The sequence below is a fragment of the Marmota monax genome, unplaced genomic scaffold (assembly GCF_021218885.2).
Source record: "Marmota monax isolate L192 unplaced genomic scaffold, Marmota_monax_Labrador192_F-V1.1 WCK01_AAM20220418_F8-fsc00263, whole genome shotgun sequence".
Classification (NCBI taxonomy): domain Eukaryota; kingdom Metazoa; phylum Chordata; class Mammalia; order Rodentia; family Sciuridae; genus Marmota; species Marmota monax.
This window is the reverse complement of record NW_026693408.1, coordinates 1,130,535-1,147,329: the sequence shown is the minus strand read 5'-3', so window position 1 is coordinate 1,147,329 and position 16,795 is coordinate 1,130,535. Positions and strand designations below refer to the sequence as shown.

The 16,795-nt window shown below is 40.8% G+C and overlaps 1 protein-coding gene across 6 annotated transcripts in view; it reads left to right on the top strand.

Moving 5' to 3' along the window:
* The first annotated feature begins 6,791 nt into the window (after positions 1-6,791).
* The window catches only part of Rufy1 (RUN and FYVE domain containing 1), a 58,530-nt gene continuing 48,526 nt past the window's right edge, over positions 6,792-16,795 (top strand). For 2 of the 6 annotated variants that reach the window (XM_058583366.1, XM_058583363.1), the window contains exon 1: positions 7,646-7,909. Coding sequence is in view for 3 of the 6 variants with exons in the window: in XM_058583361.1 (XP_058439344.1) it covers positions 7,292-7,583 (292 nt within the window). In the remaining 3 variants the exon portion in view is untranslated. Of the gene's footprint in view, positions 7,076-7,115; positions 7,584-7,645; positions 7,910-16,795 lie in introns of those variants that run through there. The other 4 variants (XM_058583364.1, XM_058583361.1, XM_046457060.2 and 1 more) reach the window with 4 other exon arrangements.

Sequence of the window (16,795 nt, the reverse complement as noted above, 5' to 3'; positions counted from 1 at the left end):
ACCACAATGCATCATTCCCAATGTACTATACCAATGGCAAGCTTGTCTATTCCCTATTGTCCCAGATGCCTACAATACAAATCATCTGGATTTCACAGTGAAATTGTGAATCTTGCACACAATGCAAGATTTTACAAATAAACAAAAGTCATGATCAAGCTCACACAAAGCTACTCATCTCCCCACACAAAGCCACTGGCACATGAGTTTAGCAGAATTATGGACCAGTCAACAATTGAATACAAGAAAATTGATGCTTAAACTCAATAAGAACTTCTAAATAGAATACTTAGAAAAAAAAATTAAAAATTTAAAACAAGCGTAAAGCGGAGAGTGAGCTTAGATATTTTTCAGCACAAAATACTGAACTGAGTAACAATATCATAAAATAGCTTATTTTATAGTATGAGATCCCACAAAAATAGAATGATATAGCAAGAAGAATGGAATAATTACCACTTTGGGCCAAATAGCTTGAGTACTAGCTACATCTAAATAAAATGAAATAGTAGACACATCAAAAGAGAGAGAGAGAGAGAGAAAGGGAGGAAGAGAAATATTTTGGATCCTTTTCCTGACTCCACTGAATTCATTCTATAAAATGAATGATGCGGGGCTGGGGATGTGGCTCAAGCGGTAGCACGCTCGCCTGGTATGTGTGCGGCCCGGGTTCGATCCTCAGCACTACATACAAACAAAAAAATGTTGTGTCTGCCGAACACTAAAAAATAAAAAAAAATTAAAAAAAATATTAAAATGAATGATGCTGTGGGCTGGGGTTGTAGCTCAGTGGTAGAGAGAGCATTTGGCCTCGCACGCGTTGAAGTCCTGGGTTCAATCCTCAGCACCACATAAAAAAATAAATAAGTAAAAATAAAGATATTGTGTCCTTTAAAAAGAAATGAATGATGCTGTATCTTGGTATAATATAATTTTTCAGAAAAAAATATGCAAAAAATCAATACTTGATGATTCCAAATTTTTAAATACATTCTACATTTTGTTAAATATAGGAGAAAATACATTTATTTCCACAATTTTTATCTTTACTCTTCAAAATAAAATATCAATCAAGTCTTTTGTAAAATTTTTTTCACTATGTATGAAAACCTGGTTCCTGTTTCATATAGATTCACATGGGTATGCATAATTTCACTCTTCAGCATGAAAATCCACACATTCAGAGAAGTAGAGAAATGCATACACTAAACAGAGATACTTTTCTTACACTCTTTTTCCCCCTGAAGAACTGGGGGTTGCATGCAGGCACTCTACCACTGAGCCAAACCCCAGCCTAGATATAAAATTTTTCAATCTTTTGCCATACCTGCATTTTATTTGGGGGAGGACAGGTGGCAGTGCTAGAAATCAAACCCAGAGCCTCACACATTATAAGCAACTGATGTGCCACTGAGCCACAGTTCCAACTCTGTTTTATTTTCTGTAAATATCATGACATTTTGCCACAACTCTAATGTAGCTCAAAAAGGGCAGGGGGATATTATCTGACTTAACTTCACTCCATTATTACATTTAATACAAATAACTATAATTCTATAATTTCATCTAATAACCAGTCCATGTTAAAATTTCCTAAATTTAAAAAAAAAAAAAGCCTTTCTTCCCAGGCTGTTCTTATCTACCAGGTTTGTCATTTGTCGCACAAGGCCCTGTAGCATGCTGCCTCCTTTGGCTATGTCTTATTGCTGCTACAGGCGTTGTTTTTCTTTTCTGTGTATTTTCTGCAAATTGAAAGATCTAAAGCTGTGCTGATATACTAGCCACAAGTCACATCTAAATTCAAATTAATTTATTTGAAGTAAAAATTCAGTTCTTCAGTCACATGGACCACATTTCAAGGGCTCAGTCACCACCTAGGGTTAGTGGTTACCATGTTGGTGAGTGGAAAAGTAGAAAATTTCCATCGGCTCATAAGATTCTATTGAATAGCATTGCTTGAAAGGCTTGACTTGTTTTTAGGCAAACATTTGTGGCAAGAAACTATAACTAATGATGTGTACTTATAACAGTGATTTTATTTTATTTTTTTGTAGTTACTAGGGATTTAACCCAGGGATGCTCTGCCCTTAAGCTGCATTCTCAATGCTTTTTATTTATTTATTTATATTTTGAAATGGTATCTCATAAGTTGCTGAGGCTGATCTTGAACTTGTGATCCTCCTGCCTTAGCCTATCAAGTTATTGGAATTATGGATATGTGCCACCACACCCAGCAATTTATTTTAATTGCCTGTTCCTGATATCAATTATGTCCATAATTGAGAATCTCCTACATTATAAAATACCAAACCAAGTATAAAATTTTTACATATGTGGGCCACTGATACAGCTAAGTGTTAGAGCCCTTTCCTACCATGTGCAGGGCCATGAGTTCAATAACTACCACCTTAAAAAAAATTTCACGTGGAATAAAATTAGTAAAGCTCCAGCCAACTTACAATATCAATAAAACCATATGGACCCATCTTTTTGGATACCACTTTGGGCTGAGGCAAGGCACCCAAACTACCCGTGGTTCTACATAACTATTTTCATCTATACCAAGTAGAAAATGAGCAGTCTGCAGCTGCACCACCTGGGCAAGACCCTTCTGCAACAGAGAAGGCCATAGGAGATTTGTAAGCAGGAAGGTAAAGAGGTCAAAACTGAGTTTTAGAAAGACCTTGAGCTAAGTCTGGAGAATAGAACACAGAACACAGAACCAAGAAAGTCAAGCCTTCTGGGATGCACTAGGGCACATCTGTAATCCCAGATATTTGGAAGATTAAGAAAGGAGGATGGAAAGTTTGAGGCCAGCTGGGGCAACCTAGTGAGAACCTGCCTCAAAACAAAAAGTTCTGGGGTTGTAATTCAGAGGTAGAAAGCTCCTGGGTTCAATCCCTAGTGTTAAAAGGGATCTGGCATCATGTTAATGTTACCAGGGGTCACAGTGTGTTTCTTGGTTCTTGTGATCTCATAAGAGAATTTCCAGCAAGACACAAGGTATAGTAGAAGAACAATAAAGTTCATTAAGAAAGGAGGCAGGGCTGGGGCTGTAGCTCAGTGGCAGAGCACTTGCCTAGCATGCATGAGGCACTGGGTTCAATCCTCAGCATCACATAAAATAAACAAATAAAATAAAGGCATTCTGTCCATCTACACCTACAAAAAAATATTTAAAAAAAAAGAAAGAAAGAAAGAAAGAAAGAAGGCATCCCCAAGGGAGAAGGTGGATCATTTCAAAGAGGAGACCCACAACTCACTTCTTGGTGAGTTCAGTGTTTTCGGAGTAGGGGAAGTTGTTAGAAGGTCCTACTCAACTATCCTCTCTTGGCTCTGGATGACAGACTACATTAGATTACTAAACCTCTGCTGATGTTTATATACCCATAGATATCTAAGAGAAACCCATGAACAGGAAGAAAAGCTATATTTACAATGATATTATAAGGCTATGCTAATAACTTAAGGGCGACTCTTGGTCATCCTGGCCCTGCTCACAGGTCTTAATTGGAACTGGTTTTACACAATTTATGATCAGTAGGCTCTGGTCTTAATTATCTGCTTTCCCAGGGACTCAGCATCTTGTGACCATCGTGAGCTTTATGGTTGTGTCATGTTTATCTTAGGCCACAGTCTGGTCAGCGTTGTTTGTGCAGGAACTTGCTGAAGATATTTTAGCAATTAGGTCCTTTTGAGCAATCATACTCTTGCCCTTTGGCTCTCACTCTGAGTTTAATTTGTCTTCCTCTTGTTGCAAAAGAAATAGTTTATAGGGCTGAGATCAGGAAAAGGTCCTTAAGCTTGTCAGACTTTGTGGCACCAATGAGGCAGGACTGTTGATTAACTGATTTGTTCTGTACTAAGTTCTTTCTTTTGTTGGGGGGTGGGGGGAGTTCTGGAATTTGTCCCAGGGATGCTTTACTACTGAGCTAAATCCCCAGTCCTTTCTATTTTTATTTTGAAATAAGCTCTCATTAAGGTACCTAGGACTTCACTAAATTGCTGTGTGAGCCTCCTGAGTCGCTGGGTCTACAGGTGTGCACCACAGTGCCCAGATATACTAAGTATTTTCTTACATCCCTGACCCATTGCTCATGTCTATCCAGTACCTAATACCATTAACACAAAACATATGTATATGAAACAAATATATATATTTCAATACATAAATGTGACACAATTACCTCTAAAAGAAATAATGTAGCCAGACATTTGCACCTTTATGTTAAATAGCCATTACTGTTAATAGCACAAGTGTTGATTTCAGGTATTGCTTTGAAGTTTCAACTTCCCAAAGCAGTGCTTTTGAGAGCAACATGATTTTCTGAAATGCTTAAATTCTGACAAACCAGTTTAACTGCATTCTGGAACAATTCAGGGTACACTTACGGTAGTCATTGTACCTTATCCAAAACACCAGCAGGACTGAACTTCCCAACTCTCTTCAAGTTGGATATGGCCACATGACTTGCTTTTGCCAATGAAATGTGCATAAGCAAAGTTTGGCATATTTAACATTAACTCAACATTCCAACACAAGAGCCTATGATCATTAGAGCAAGTACTCCTTCCATCCACATGGTCATGCAGAATGATGAGAAACTTACTTTTATGTTAAGCCACTGAGATTTAGGGATTATATGTTACTGAAGCATAACTTCCTGATATAATAATAAAACTGTTCACCTAAAAAACTTTATACAAAAACAGTTTCACCTACATAATGTCTAGTAACATTGGAAAGTCACAAAGGAGTTTGGACAATTCTTTGTGATTCCAGACAATCTTCATTTCTGTCTACCTCCAATAAAGAAGTAGTGGAATGCCCTCTATTATTGAAACAACCCAAACAACATCCCCACAAATTCCTATGAAGTAGGACCACCCCACTGAGGGCAGTGGTTCCACAAATGTCTTTCAAAGATCAGAGATCAGACAGATTGTCAAAATTGATGAAGTGGGCTGGACCAAGACTGAAACCCAGGGAGTGCCTGGGATTTTTTTTTTTTCTTTCTTTCTTTTTTTTTTGGTACGGGGATTGAATTCAGGGGCACTTGAACACTGAGACACATCCCCAGCCCTAGTTTTTTTTTTTTAATATTTATGTTTTAGTTGTAATTGATACAATATCTTTCATTTATTTATTTATTTTTATGTGGTGCTAAGAATCAAACCCAGGTCCTTGCCAGTTCCAGGGGAGTACTCTACTGCTGAGCCACAACCTCAGCGCTAGTTTGGTATTTTATTTAAAGACAGGGTCTCATTGAGTTGCTTAGCACCTCGTTGTTGCTGAGGCTGGCTTTGAACTCACTATCCTCTGCCTCAGCCTCCCAGGGCACTGGTATTACAGGCATGTGCCACCATGCCTGGTGTACCAGGGGTTTTTAAGGGGAAATGACACAATATTTTTCTTCACTGACCTTCAGTGAGGCATCTAAATCTCTTTGTCCTTCTGTGTACAACCTTGTAAAATCCAGTTTTAACTGCTTTACCTCAGTTTTTTGTTTTGTTTTGTTTTGGTATTAGGGATTAAACCCAGGGGTTCTTAACCACTAAATTACATCACTAGCCCTTTATATTTTTATTTGAAACAGAGTCTCATTAAATTGCTTATGGCCTTACTAAATTGCTGGGGCCAGCCTTGAACTTGTGATCTTCCTGCCTCAGCCAGGAGGCCTTGTTTTAAGTCAGTTTAACAAGAACCCCATCCTCCATATCTGATCAGGATCTTCATCCTTCCCTATCCCCCCAGTGATCCTGATCACCCTGGCTTGTCTTCAGCAAGAATTGTTAGGTTAATGAGGCCAAAATCTCCCTTATGATGTTTCTGCTTGGTAATTTTCTATCCTTGGCTATAAATTCACACTGGCTCCTGCCATACTGGGAGTTGAGCCCAATCTCTCCCAGTGCTAGACCTGGTTACAATGGTCCCTTTACCTGATTATTATTTTTCATTACAAGTGTCATTGAATACTTTTTGACAGCAGCCACCGCCCACCCCAATAGTTTATTACCAACAGGGAATACACACCAAATTTTCAAATCTTACAGTGATTCAAGAGAAAGCTAAAATCCAGACTTTTAGGTGAAATATCTTATTTCTAAACATTGACAACTTTTATCAAATATTCAGCTTTTTTTTCTTTCTTTCTTTCTTGTTTGTTTCATGGTCCAGAGCCCTCTTTTAAAAATTTGAGAGGGAATCTCACTAAATTGCTCAGGCTGGCTAGAACTTGTGATCTTTCTGTCTCAGCATTCCTAGTAGCTGGGATTAGAGGTGTGTGCCACCGTTCTGGCTCTTCTGCTAGCCCACATGCCTCACTTTACAGTGTTAAACGCTAGTGAAATTTGAGTTGTTATTTAGCCAAATTTCCTCATTTTCCGGATAAAAATGCAGACTGAATAACTAGGTGAGTAGCTCAAACTGTTTGGTAACTAGAGCCAGTGGTTTCTAACAATGGCTAACATCTGCTGTGTAGTCCTTACTGCAAAATCTTATTTAGCAATGAGGCCAGTCCTATTATTATCCTACTTAACTAATTAATAGCAAAACCTAGATCTTCTAATTCCCAGTCCACCACAGTATTAAACACTTTCCTGTCAAGCTGTCGTATGTACTCATTTGATTTAAAAGGAAAAAAATAATAATTTTTTTTAACTTATCTGTCCAAGTTTGCTTAGCTGCCAGTTTGGGGCTTATTCTTTTGGGGGGAGGGGCGTGGCTCAGGAGCACTCAACCACTGAGCCACGTCTCCAACCCTATTATTTGTATTTTAAATAGAAACAGGGTTGAGTTGCTTAGCGCCTTGCTAAATTGCTGCGGCTGGCTTTGAACTCACGATCCTCCGGTCTCAGCCTCCCGATCTGCCGGGATTTCAGGCTTGCACCACCGCGCCCAGTTTAGGGCTCATTCTTAAGAATGTTGCAGAAAAGTGGAAAATATTAGACAGGAAATGAAATTAAAAAGAGGAAATGGTATCACTAAGAAAATGAAGGCCTAGGGAGCCCATTATATTGCAGCCTGGGTGCGGAGTCCTGGAAGAGAGAAAGTTCAAGAGCAACTTCCGTGCAAGTAAGTCTTCCCAGCTGGTGGGATTATGGGGGTTTCTTACATGGTGATCTGTACTTTCCTGAACTTTTGAATGCGAAAGAAAAGCAAGGCGGGCGGTGAGAAGGGAGATAAATCTGGGGAACAGAAATAAAAGGGCTAGGAGGGAACTAGAGGGAACCGGAGCGCCAGCCCGCACGCCGGCCGCCGCCAGCCAGCCGGGCACGTGACGCGGCCAAGATGGCCGACCGGGAAGACGGCTGCCCGGCGGAGCGGGAGCCGGAGCCAGGGACAGGGTCCGCGTCAGAGCCGGGAGAGGAGTTTGAGATAGTGGACCGGAGCCAGCTGCCAAGCCCGGGGGAGCTGCGGAGCGCCGCGAGGTCCCGGGCGACGGCCGAGGGCTGGTCTGTGCCCATCCTGACCCTGGCGCGAAAGGCCACTGGGAACTTGTCGGCGAGCTGCGGGAGCGCTCTGCGTGCGGCTGCGGGGCTGAGCGGCGGGAACGGCGGCGGGGACGGCGCGGTGCGCGCAGGTAGGCTCTGCCGGGGGGGTGCCCCTGTGGTGCTGCTGCCGCGCTGCGCGTGGGTAGCTGGTCCCTGAGGCTCCGGGTCGCGGTGGGGTCCGGGCTGGCGAGGGTGTACGTCCAGTTCAGCTAGTCAGACGAGTTGTCAACACAAACAACCTGTTACACGCCTCGCTGCTCGCCGGCGGTCTTTACGCTGCACTGCTGAAACGGGATTCGGCCATGGGATTGGACAGCCTGAAGTTGGGCCACGGCCATTCGTCATTTTGCAGTAGTAATTGTACGCTCCAGAACAGCAGCACTTTTCTCACGGATTTGACTGTAGATAAGAAAAGGTACGGATTTAGATTTAAGTAATCTGTATTAACTTTTGAATACTTAAGTATCGTAGGGCGCGGTGGCGCACGCCTGTAATCTCAGCGATTTGGGAGGCGGAGGCAGGAGGATGGCAAATCTGAGGGCAGTCTCAGCAATTTAAGGAGGCTCTGAGCAATTTTCCGAAACCCTGTCTCAAAATTAAAAAAGGGTTGGGAGTGTTGCTCAATGGTAAAGCGTCTCTGGGTTCAATCCCCAGTACAAAAAAATAAAAACAAGAATCGAACACAATACCATTCTCTTGCTGTTAAAACTCAGAATCCAGTGGGTCTCCCACCTTCCTCCCGCGGGTGTTGAAAGAGCAAATGTGACTCACAGTGGAGTAAGAACAATAAAGTCGGGAGACAGTAGGTTTTGGTTCTCCTCAGGCACTGCCACTAACGGGAGAAGCCATCACCCCTCACACTTACAGTTTCCAGACTGAAAAAATGGGGATTTTTTTTTTTTTAATCACCCAGTGAGCTCTTGAAATCCATTTAAACAGCCGGGCATGGTGGCGCATGCCTGTAATCCCAGCCGGGATCCAAAGTTCAAGACCAACCTCAGCAATTTAGTGAGGCCCTAAACAATTTAGGGAGACTCTGTCTCAAAATAAAAAGGACTGGGGATGTGGCTCAGTGGTAAAGCGCTCCTGGGTTCAATCTCCAGTACAGAAAGAAAGAAATCCATTTAAACCCTTGTAATCTAATGTTTCAGCATGTCTATGAGAAGAAAGGAAACATTAAATGATTATGATATTAAGATTTGACCTAGTCCTATAAGCCAAATATTTAGAGCTGTGCTATCCAATACAGTAATCATTAGACCTGAGTGATATTTAAATGTAAAATTAATTAAGATTCTATTAAAATTGAATTTCTTGCTTGGCATGATGATGCTTGCCTATAATCCCAGCAACTAGGGAGACTGAGGCAGGAAGACACAAGTCGCAGACCAGCCTTAGAAACTTGGTGAGACCCTGTGTCAAAAAATAAAGGACTGGAATATAACTCAGTGGTACAGCACCCCTGGGTTAAAAGAATATATATTGAATTCCTTCTTCTTCTTCTTCTTCTTTTTTTTTTTTTGTTGTTGTTGTTTTGTTTTCATTTGTTATTTTATTTCCACATTTCTATATGTTACACACACTGGCCTGAAATTCACCATCCTTCTGCCTCGGCTTCCTGAGTAATAGGAACAACAAGCATATGCCACCATGCCTGGCTGATTTTTTTAATTGAATTTAAAAATTGAAATTGAATACATTTGGCAGTCCTATACATGGGTTCTGCATTCATGAATTCAACCAACTGCAGATGAAAAGTGAAGTATTCAGGGGAAAAATTGTGTCTGTGCTGAACATGTACTGATTTTCTTGTCATTTCCTAAACTATCATATGGAAGCTATATGCAGAGTATTTACATTGTTTTAGGTGTTATAAGTAATCTAAAGATGATTTAAATTATGCATAATTTTAGAGAAGGGACTTGAACATCTGTGGATTTTGGTATCTTGGGAATCCTGGAACCAATCCCCTTGTGGATAATGAGGGACACTATTTTATTGAATTTAACATTGAGTTCCTTAGTCACAGCAGCCACACTTTTAGTGCCTAGTAACTTGCATATGGCTATTGGATAGTGTATTGGATAGTGCAGTGTAGAACATTCACAATGGCTGTGGGGCAGAGCTGACTAAAGACTATAGTGCTTTCTAAGAAATACTGTAATGTGGGTTATGGATATATCTCAGTTGGTAAAGTGCTTGTCTCGCATGCACAAGGCCCTAGGTTCAATCCCCAGCACCAAAAAAAGAAAAAAAAAAAATACTGTAAGGTGCCTTTGCGGTTTTTTGATTCCCTTCTACCCACTGGTACATCTGTCGATGTCAGATTCAGGCAGTGCAAAGTAGGACTACAAAGTAAGGAAAGAGCCTGCTCAATCCAGGACTCCACTGCCCTCTAAGATGACCCCTTTCTGGAGACTTTTCCACATGTAAGTGAAAATTTGATTGTACAACAGTCTTTAGAGTCAAGACACAGGATCTCCTGGTAACCTCTTAGCTCAGATGACAAAGTAAGCAAATATAGTCATGCAGCCCTTAACAATGAGGATACATTTTAAGAAGTGCATTGTTAGGCACTTGCATCATTGTGTGAACATAATGTGTACTTACAGAAACCAGGGTGGTCTAGCATACTATGCACCTAGGCTGCATGGTATAGCCAATTGTTCCTAAGCTGCAAACCTGTATGGCATGATATTGTACTGAATACAGTAGGAGCTGTAACACAGTGGTTTTTGTGTATCTAAACACATCTAAAGTACTGTAAAATAAAATATAAAAGGTAAAAATTGTATACCTGTATAGGTCACTTAACTATGAATGGAGCTTACAAGCTTGGAAATTGCTCTGAGTTAGGCGTGAGTGAGTAATGAGTGATGAAAACTGAGGACATTACTATATGTTCCTGTAAACTTTATAAACACTGTATACTTGTACTGTACTGTGGGAGGCCAACCTTACGGGTGACTGAGTTACACTCCCCAGCTGGGTGCTGAGGCGCTCAGTCACAGAAATGGGTGTGTCTTGCTACAGCCCCATGGGTGAAGCTATGCTCACCTGTTCCTTTGTAATATAACCCCTTGCCCTGTTTAGGATAGAATCTTCCATGGAAGTGCCTTGTGTGTGTCCTCTCCTCTTACTGTGCCCTTGGGTGTGGCCTACCCAGGTATCAGTCAACCTGCTGACAGTGGACATCATGAAGATAGACTCAGCCCCTGAAACCTGACCCCTTGCCTCATTTGAATAGCTTCTCCTCAATAAAAGGGGTCAGTGCGTGCTCTCACTCTCTCTCTTTCTGCGGACCCTTAAGGTCAGAGGAGCCGTCACAGCAACCCCAAAGAAAAAGGTATTTGTGTCTCTTGTGTGGTTATTTCGTGCAGCCCAGTTAGCCCAGTTTAACTAGAGTGACCCCTGAGCCTTTTAGTCACGAGAACAGAAACCTGGCAATTGGCGCCCCACGTTGGGCGCCAAATTCCACCATGCGACCAGCGCACTGGTTTCATTAAAGAGGTTCTTGGCATAAAAGTTAGCTAGTGAGATCGAAATAAAACACACAGACTCAGTTACCTTTTTCTATGACCATGTCCGAGATGGCTTTCCCTCTGACTCATATCTCGAACCACCCGGTAGGGCAGCAGGGATTACTCAGGGCTAGCAGGAGAGAGAGAGAGAGAGCACACCAGGGAGTAGCCTTTTATTGGGGAACAAGAAATTCAGGGGAGAATTCCATCCAATGAAGGTTGAGGGGGGCAGCACTCCAAGGTCAGGGTCAGTGATTGGCCCCAGGGTAAGTGGTCAAGTCACACCCCCACACGGACAGGCTCTCGCACCAGGAGAGGGTCGGGAAAGCTCCGACACAGTTTAGCCAGAGCGCCTCAGACCCAAACCAGGAGTTGCCCAGTCACGTGTGAGAATGGCTCCCCACACTGCACTAAATTTACAAAAATTTTTTTTCTTTCCTCAGTAATAAATGAACCTTAGCTTACTATAACTTTTTTGGCTTAATAAACTTTAATTTTTTTTTTACTATGTGATTCTCATAATAACACATTACATAGCTGTGCAGAAATATTTTCTTTATATCCTTTATCTGTTTTTGAAATTTTTAATATTGATTGATTGATTGATTGATTTTGCAGTGCTAGGGATCAAACCCCAGGGCCTTGCATGTGCTAGGCAAGTGCTCTACCACTGAGTTACATCCCCAGCTCTATTTTTGTTTTTATTGATTTTTTGCTGGGTATATGTATTGATGGATTTATTTTGCTGTGCTAGTGATGAAATCCAGTACTTTGTATATGCTAGGGAAGTGCACTACCACTAAGCTACATCCCCAGCCCTATCTTTATTTTTATTTATTTTTTTACTTTTTAAGCTTTTTTGTTAAAACCTAAGGTTCACAGAAAATAGAGTGGTAATTACCAGAGCCAGGGATGAGAGAGGGTGATAGAAAGAGAAAGGTTAATGGATATGGGGTGCATTTTGATAGGAGGAAAAACTACTAATGTTCTGTAGTACACTAGGATAACTATGATTGGTAATTATTGATTTCTTTCTTTCTTTTTTGTCTTTCTTTCTGTCTTTCTTTCTTTCTTGGTGGTGATACTAAGGATTGAACCCAGGGCCTTATACATGTCAAGCAAACACTCTACCACTGAGCTACATCCCCTGCCTGATTGGCAACAATTGATTGAATGTTCCATAATGGCTAACAGAAATTTGGAATTTTCTCAACACAGGGAACTAATACTATCTGAGGTGCTAGATATGCCAATACCTTGGACTGGCCATTACTTTGTATATATGTATTGAAAAGTCACACTATATCCCCATAAATATGTGTAATTACTATATGTCAATTAAAAATGAAGATATGCTGGGTGCACGGTAGCCTGTAATCCCAGCAGCTTGGGAAGCTGAGGTAGGAGGATCACAAGTTCAAAGCCAGCCTCAGCAAAAAGCAAGGCGCTAAGCAACTCAGTGAGATCCTGTCTCTAAATAAAATACAAAAAAGGGCTGGGGATGTGGCTCAGTGATCAAGTGCCCCTGAGTTCAGTCTCCGGTACAAAAAAAAGAAAAAGATATAAAATACAATAGGGTACAGTGGCATATGCCTGTAATCCCAACAACTTGGGAGACTGAGGCAGGGGGGTCACAAGTTCGAAGCCAGACTGAGAAATAAAAATAAAAAGGGCTGGGGGTGTAATTCAGTAGTAGAGCACCCCTGAGTTCAATTCTCAATACCATAAAATAAAATAAAATACACACATAACTTAGGCCTATGCAAGGTCAAGATCATCATACCACTTCTTCCACCTCCCAATCTTATCCCACTGACACGTTTTTCAGGGGTGGGAACACACTTGGAACTGTCATCTCCTATGATAGCAATATGCCTTCTTCTAGAACACCCCCAAAGGACTTGTCTGAGGTTAGTGTTTTACAGTTAACTTTTTTAAACAGAATAAACACTAAAATAATAAAAAGCTAGTATAATAAATACATAAACCATTAATGTCATTTATTATCACTATCAAATATTATAGTATTACAGTATCAAATATTATAGTATTACAGTTATAGTACATAACTGTATGTGCTGTACTTTTATATAACTGGAAGCACAGGAGGTCTGTTTACACCAGTATCACCACAAATGCATTGGTCTGTCATTGACTAAAAGAAACATCATTTCACCATGCCTGACTATAATAAACATGAGCTGTTTATTGATAAATAAAATAAGCCAGTGCCTTAGCAAGAATAATAAGTAATCAATATTTGATGAATAAATACATATTTGAAAAATTTCGGGTTTTCCACTTAGGATAATGTCATAAAAATAGCCAACATTTGCCAGGCAGCTGGGACTCAGGAGGCTAGATTAGGAGGATCACAGTTCAAGGCCAGCCTAGGCAATTTAGCAAGAATCTCTCTCAAAACAAAGGGCCGGGACTCACTGATAGCTCATTGTAGCTCATTGATAGAGCACTTGCCTAGCATGCATGAAGCCCTGGGTTTGATCCCCAGTACTGCCAAAAAACAATAGCTGGCCATATAACCCCAGCAACTCGGAAGTTTGAGGCAAGAGGATTTCAAGTTTGAAATCAGCCTCAGCAAGGTCCTAAGCAATTTAGTGAGACTCTACATGTACTATCTTTTTTTTCTGGTATTGAGGCAGGAGGACTGCAGATTCCAAGCCAACTTCATCAATTTAGCAAGGCCCTAAGCAATTTAGCAATTTAGTACATGTACTGTCTGTACATGGACCATCTATTTAATCTTCACAGTAATCCTTGAAGGTAGCAGGACTGGCTTCATGGGTGTGCAGTCAATTCAGTCTAATCAGTGTGGTTCAAAGAGCCAGTCAAACTGCCCCATGCTTGAAATTCTTAATTTTTTTTCTTTAAGTTTGTCTCATAAGTGAAGTCTGTTGGGACCAAGGAGCACATGAAGGGGCCTTGGAGCCAGGCTCCAGGGGGGTCTCACCTTCTACTTCCTCCCTGGTGCTATGGCTCACTCTGGAAGCCTTGGGGTTTCTCTCTACCCTCCTTAACCCCACGCAACCACAGGTGGTTAAGGTCAGAACCCTCTGAATCTCAGGGCAAGGCAGCATATTAGGCAGGCATGTAGGCGAGGGCCTCCTACCCACACCCTCTTTGCAGCAAAGTTGCAATCCATTAGGATTGGGGAAAAGAAGATTGACTTCTGTACTTTGGTCCAGGCCCTGGTCCAAAATTTTGCACTGATCTTGACAAATTGTGTGGGTAACATCATTATTCCATTTTACAAAGAAGGAAACTTGAATCAGGACAGTGTATCTTTTGAGCCTATTCTCAGCTTCTCTTTTTAAATAACTTTATATATAAAATGTCATAATAGGGACTATGTAGATTATTTTTTAATTAGTCAGTTTAAAGAAAGTAGTAAGTGCTAGGCTTGGTGGCACATACCTGTAATCTGAGCAACTCAGGAGGCTGAGGCAAGAGGATTGCAAATTCCAAGCCAACTACAGCAATTTAACGAGGCCCTAAGCAGTTTAGCAAGAGGACAGTTTCCTCAAGAGACAGAAATGCATGTAGTTAAAACTGTCCTATCTTGGGGTGGGGATGTGGCTCAAGCAGTAGCACACTCGCCTGGCATGCGTGCCGACCGGGTTCGATCCTCAGCACCACATACAAACAAAGATGTTGTGTCTGCCAAAAACTAAAAAAATAAATATTAAAAATTCTCTCTCTCTCTCTCTCTCAAAAAAAAAAAAAAAAAAAAAAACTGTCCTATCTTAAAATAAAATATAAAAAGAAATCAGAATGTGGCTTAGTAGTTAAGCATCGCTGAGTTCAACCACTGTAATTTGCATTGTGTGTGTGTTTGTGTGTTTGTTTTTGTTTTGTTTTGTTTTGTTTTTAACTGGGACATGAACCCAGGGGTGCCCTACCACTATGGTAGGTCTCCAGCACTATTTATTATAATAAATAAATAATGAACTGCTGTGCTCAATCTGGCCAAAATTATGAACATGACTTCCAAAGGACTGAAATTCAAATAACTATAGGGATGAGCAGTGTGGCTGGTCCCAAAAGGTCACCAGGAACTGAAGCCATCAGGTGGGACAAGAAGGAAATGGGCCCTGCACAGCACATTCTGCAGAGGCCTCCGAGAAGTAAATTGGAAGAAAGAGTATTCCACTTGATCCAGGACCAGGGCCACAGCTGGCTAATCCAAGTAATAAGGACAGTAAGAGTTTTCAGAGAGCAGTTTAGGAGTGGAGATGGTTGAATGTGAGTAGCACCCCTGCCAGATAACATTTTTTCAGAAGCAGTTTTAAAGGACTCTTGGATAATGCTTTGAATGCTTGTTTTAAAATGTTATCCAAAAGGCTGGGTATGGTGCTTGCCTGTAATCCCAGTGACTCAGGAGGTTCAGGCAGGAAGATTGCAAGTTTGAAGCCAGCCTCAGCTACTTAGTGAGGCCCTGTCTCAAAATTTAAAAAAATAAAAATAAAAAGGGCTGTAAGTGTAACTCAATGATAAAGCATCCTTGAGTTAAATCCCCAGTTCAAAAAAAAAAAAAAAAACAGTTAAAGTTATCCAATGTGGGATCTGGGCCCCACAGGGATTGTGTTGTCCACAGTTATTCTGTATTTTTGGGGGGGTGGGGGCGGAGGGGGCTGTTGTTAAAGAAATACACATAGTTTTAAAAAAAAAATCCAAACACATAAAAGAACATTCAACATATTATATTCCTTCCCCAAAACTGCCTTCAGCACTATTGTTTCTTTCCAAGTGTCTTTGCATATAGCCTGAGTACTTTCTTCTCCCAACACACTAATTTCATACAAACAGGATGAGACCTCCTAAAGGATGAGTAATGTTTTACGCGTACATACTCATATGAATGTGCTCATGTGAGAAGTCATTAACAAAACAAAAACTAAAAACATAACATTAGTTAGCTGTATATTTCTCATTAGGTTGGTAGTACATATCATGCTTTTTTCTGTTACCTTCCATGACAAATTTTATTTTCCATGTGTCAAAAGGCCCCTGCATAATTGATGCAGCTCCTTCCAAAGTGAAGCACACTTTTTCCCTTTCCTCTTGGCAAACTCCTTAAGTTAGCCACAGAGATAAGTGAAATCTAGGCAAGTACAGAAATGTTTTATTATCAATTCCTTACACAATAACACCACTGTATTAAAAGATTATGCAAGACACCAAAGGGTTACTCACAACTCAAAAAAGTTTATAAAGAATTTGTTACCAAAAGCTCAGTCCTTGTCTCTGATGCCAATCCAATAATAAGGAGATCATTTTGAGAAAAAAAGAAAAAGGTTTATTGCTTTGCTAGCAAAGAAGAAGCACAGCCCTGTCCCAGAGGCTGTGATTCTGCACATCAAGGAGCAGGAGACTTTTAAGAGGTGAATCAAAGGCTACATTCCACCTGTTCTCTGTTGGAGTTGTAATTTACTTAGGAGATAGTCATTTCTGAGATCTGGTGCCATCCCCAAAGTCTGGATTACTTCATTCCTATGGTGGATGTATGCTCAAGGACAGATAAATCTGCCTAGGGTGGGGAAGAAAGGTAATCCTGTTTCCCCTGAGATTAGGGACAGAGAGATTAGGGAGGAGCAGGGAAAGAGGGAGAGAAAGAAACATGTCCATTTTAAAAATAAATTGCAGTGACAGAGCAGCAAGGTATATTCAAAGGATAACATGGACCACTGTAAGAAATTCCATCACTTTTCTGTAACAGAAACCAACGAAAAGAATCCCTAAAATTCCTTGAGATTGGACATGTT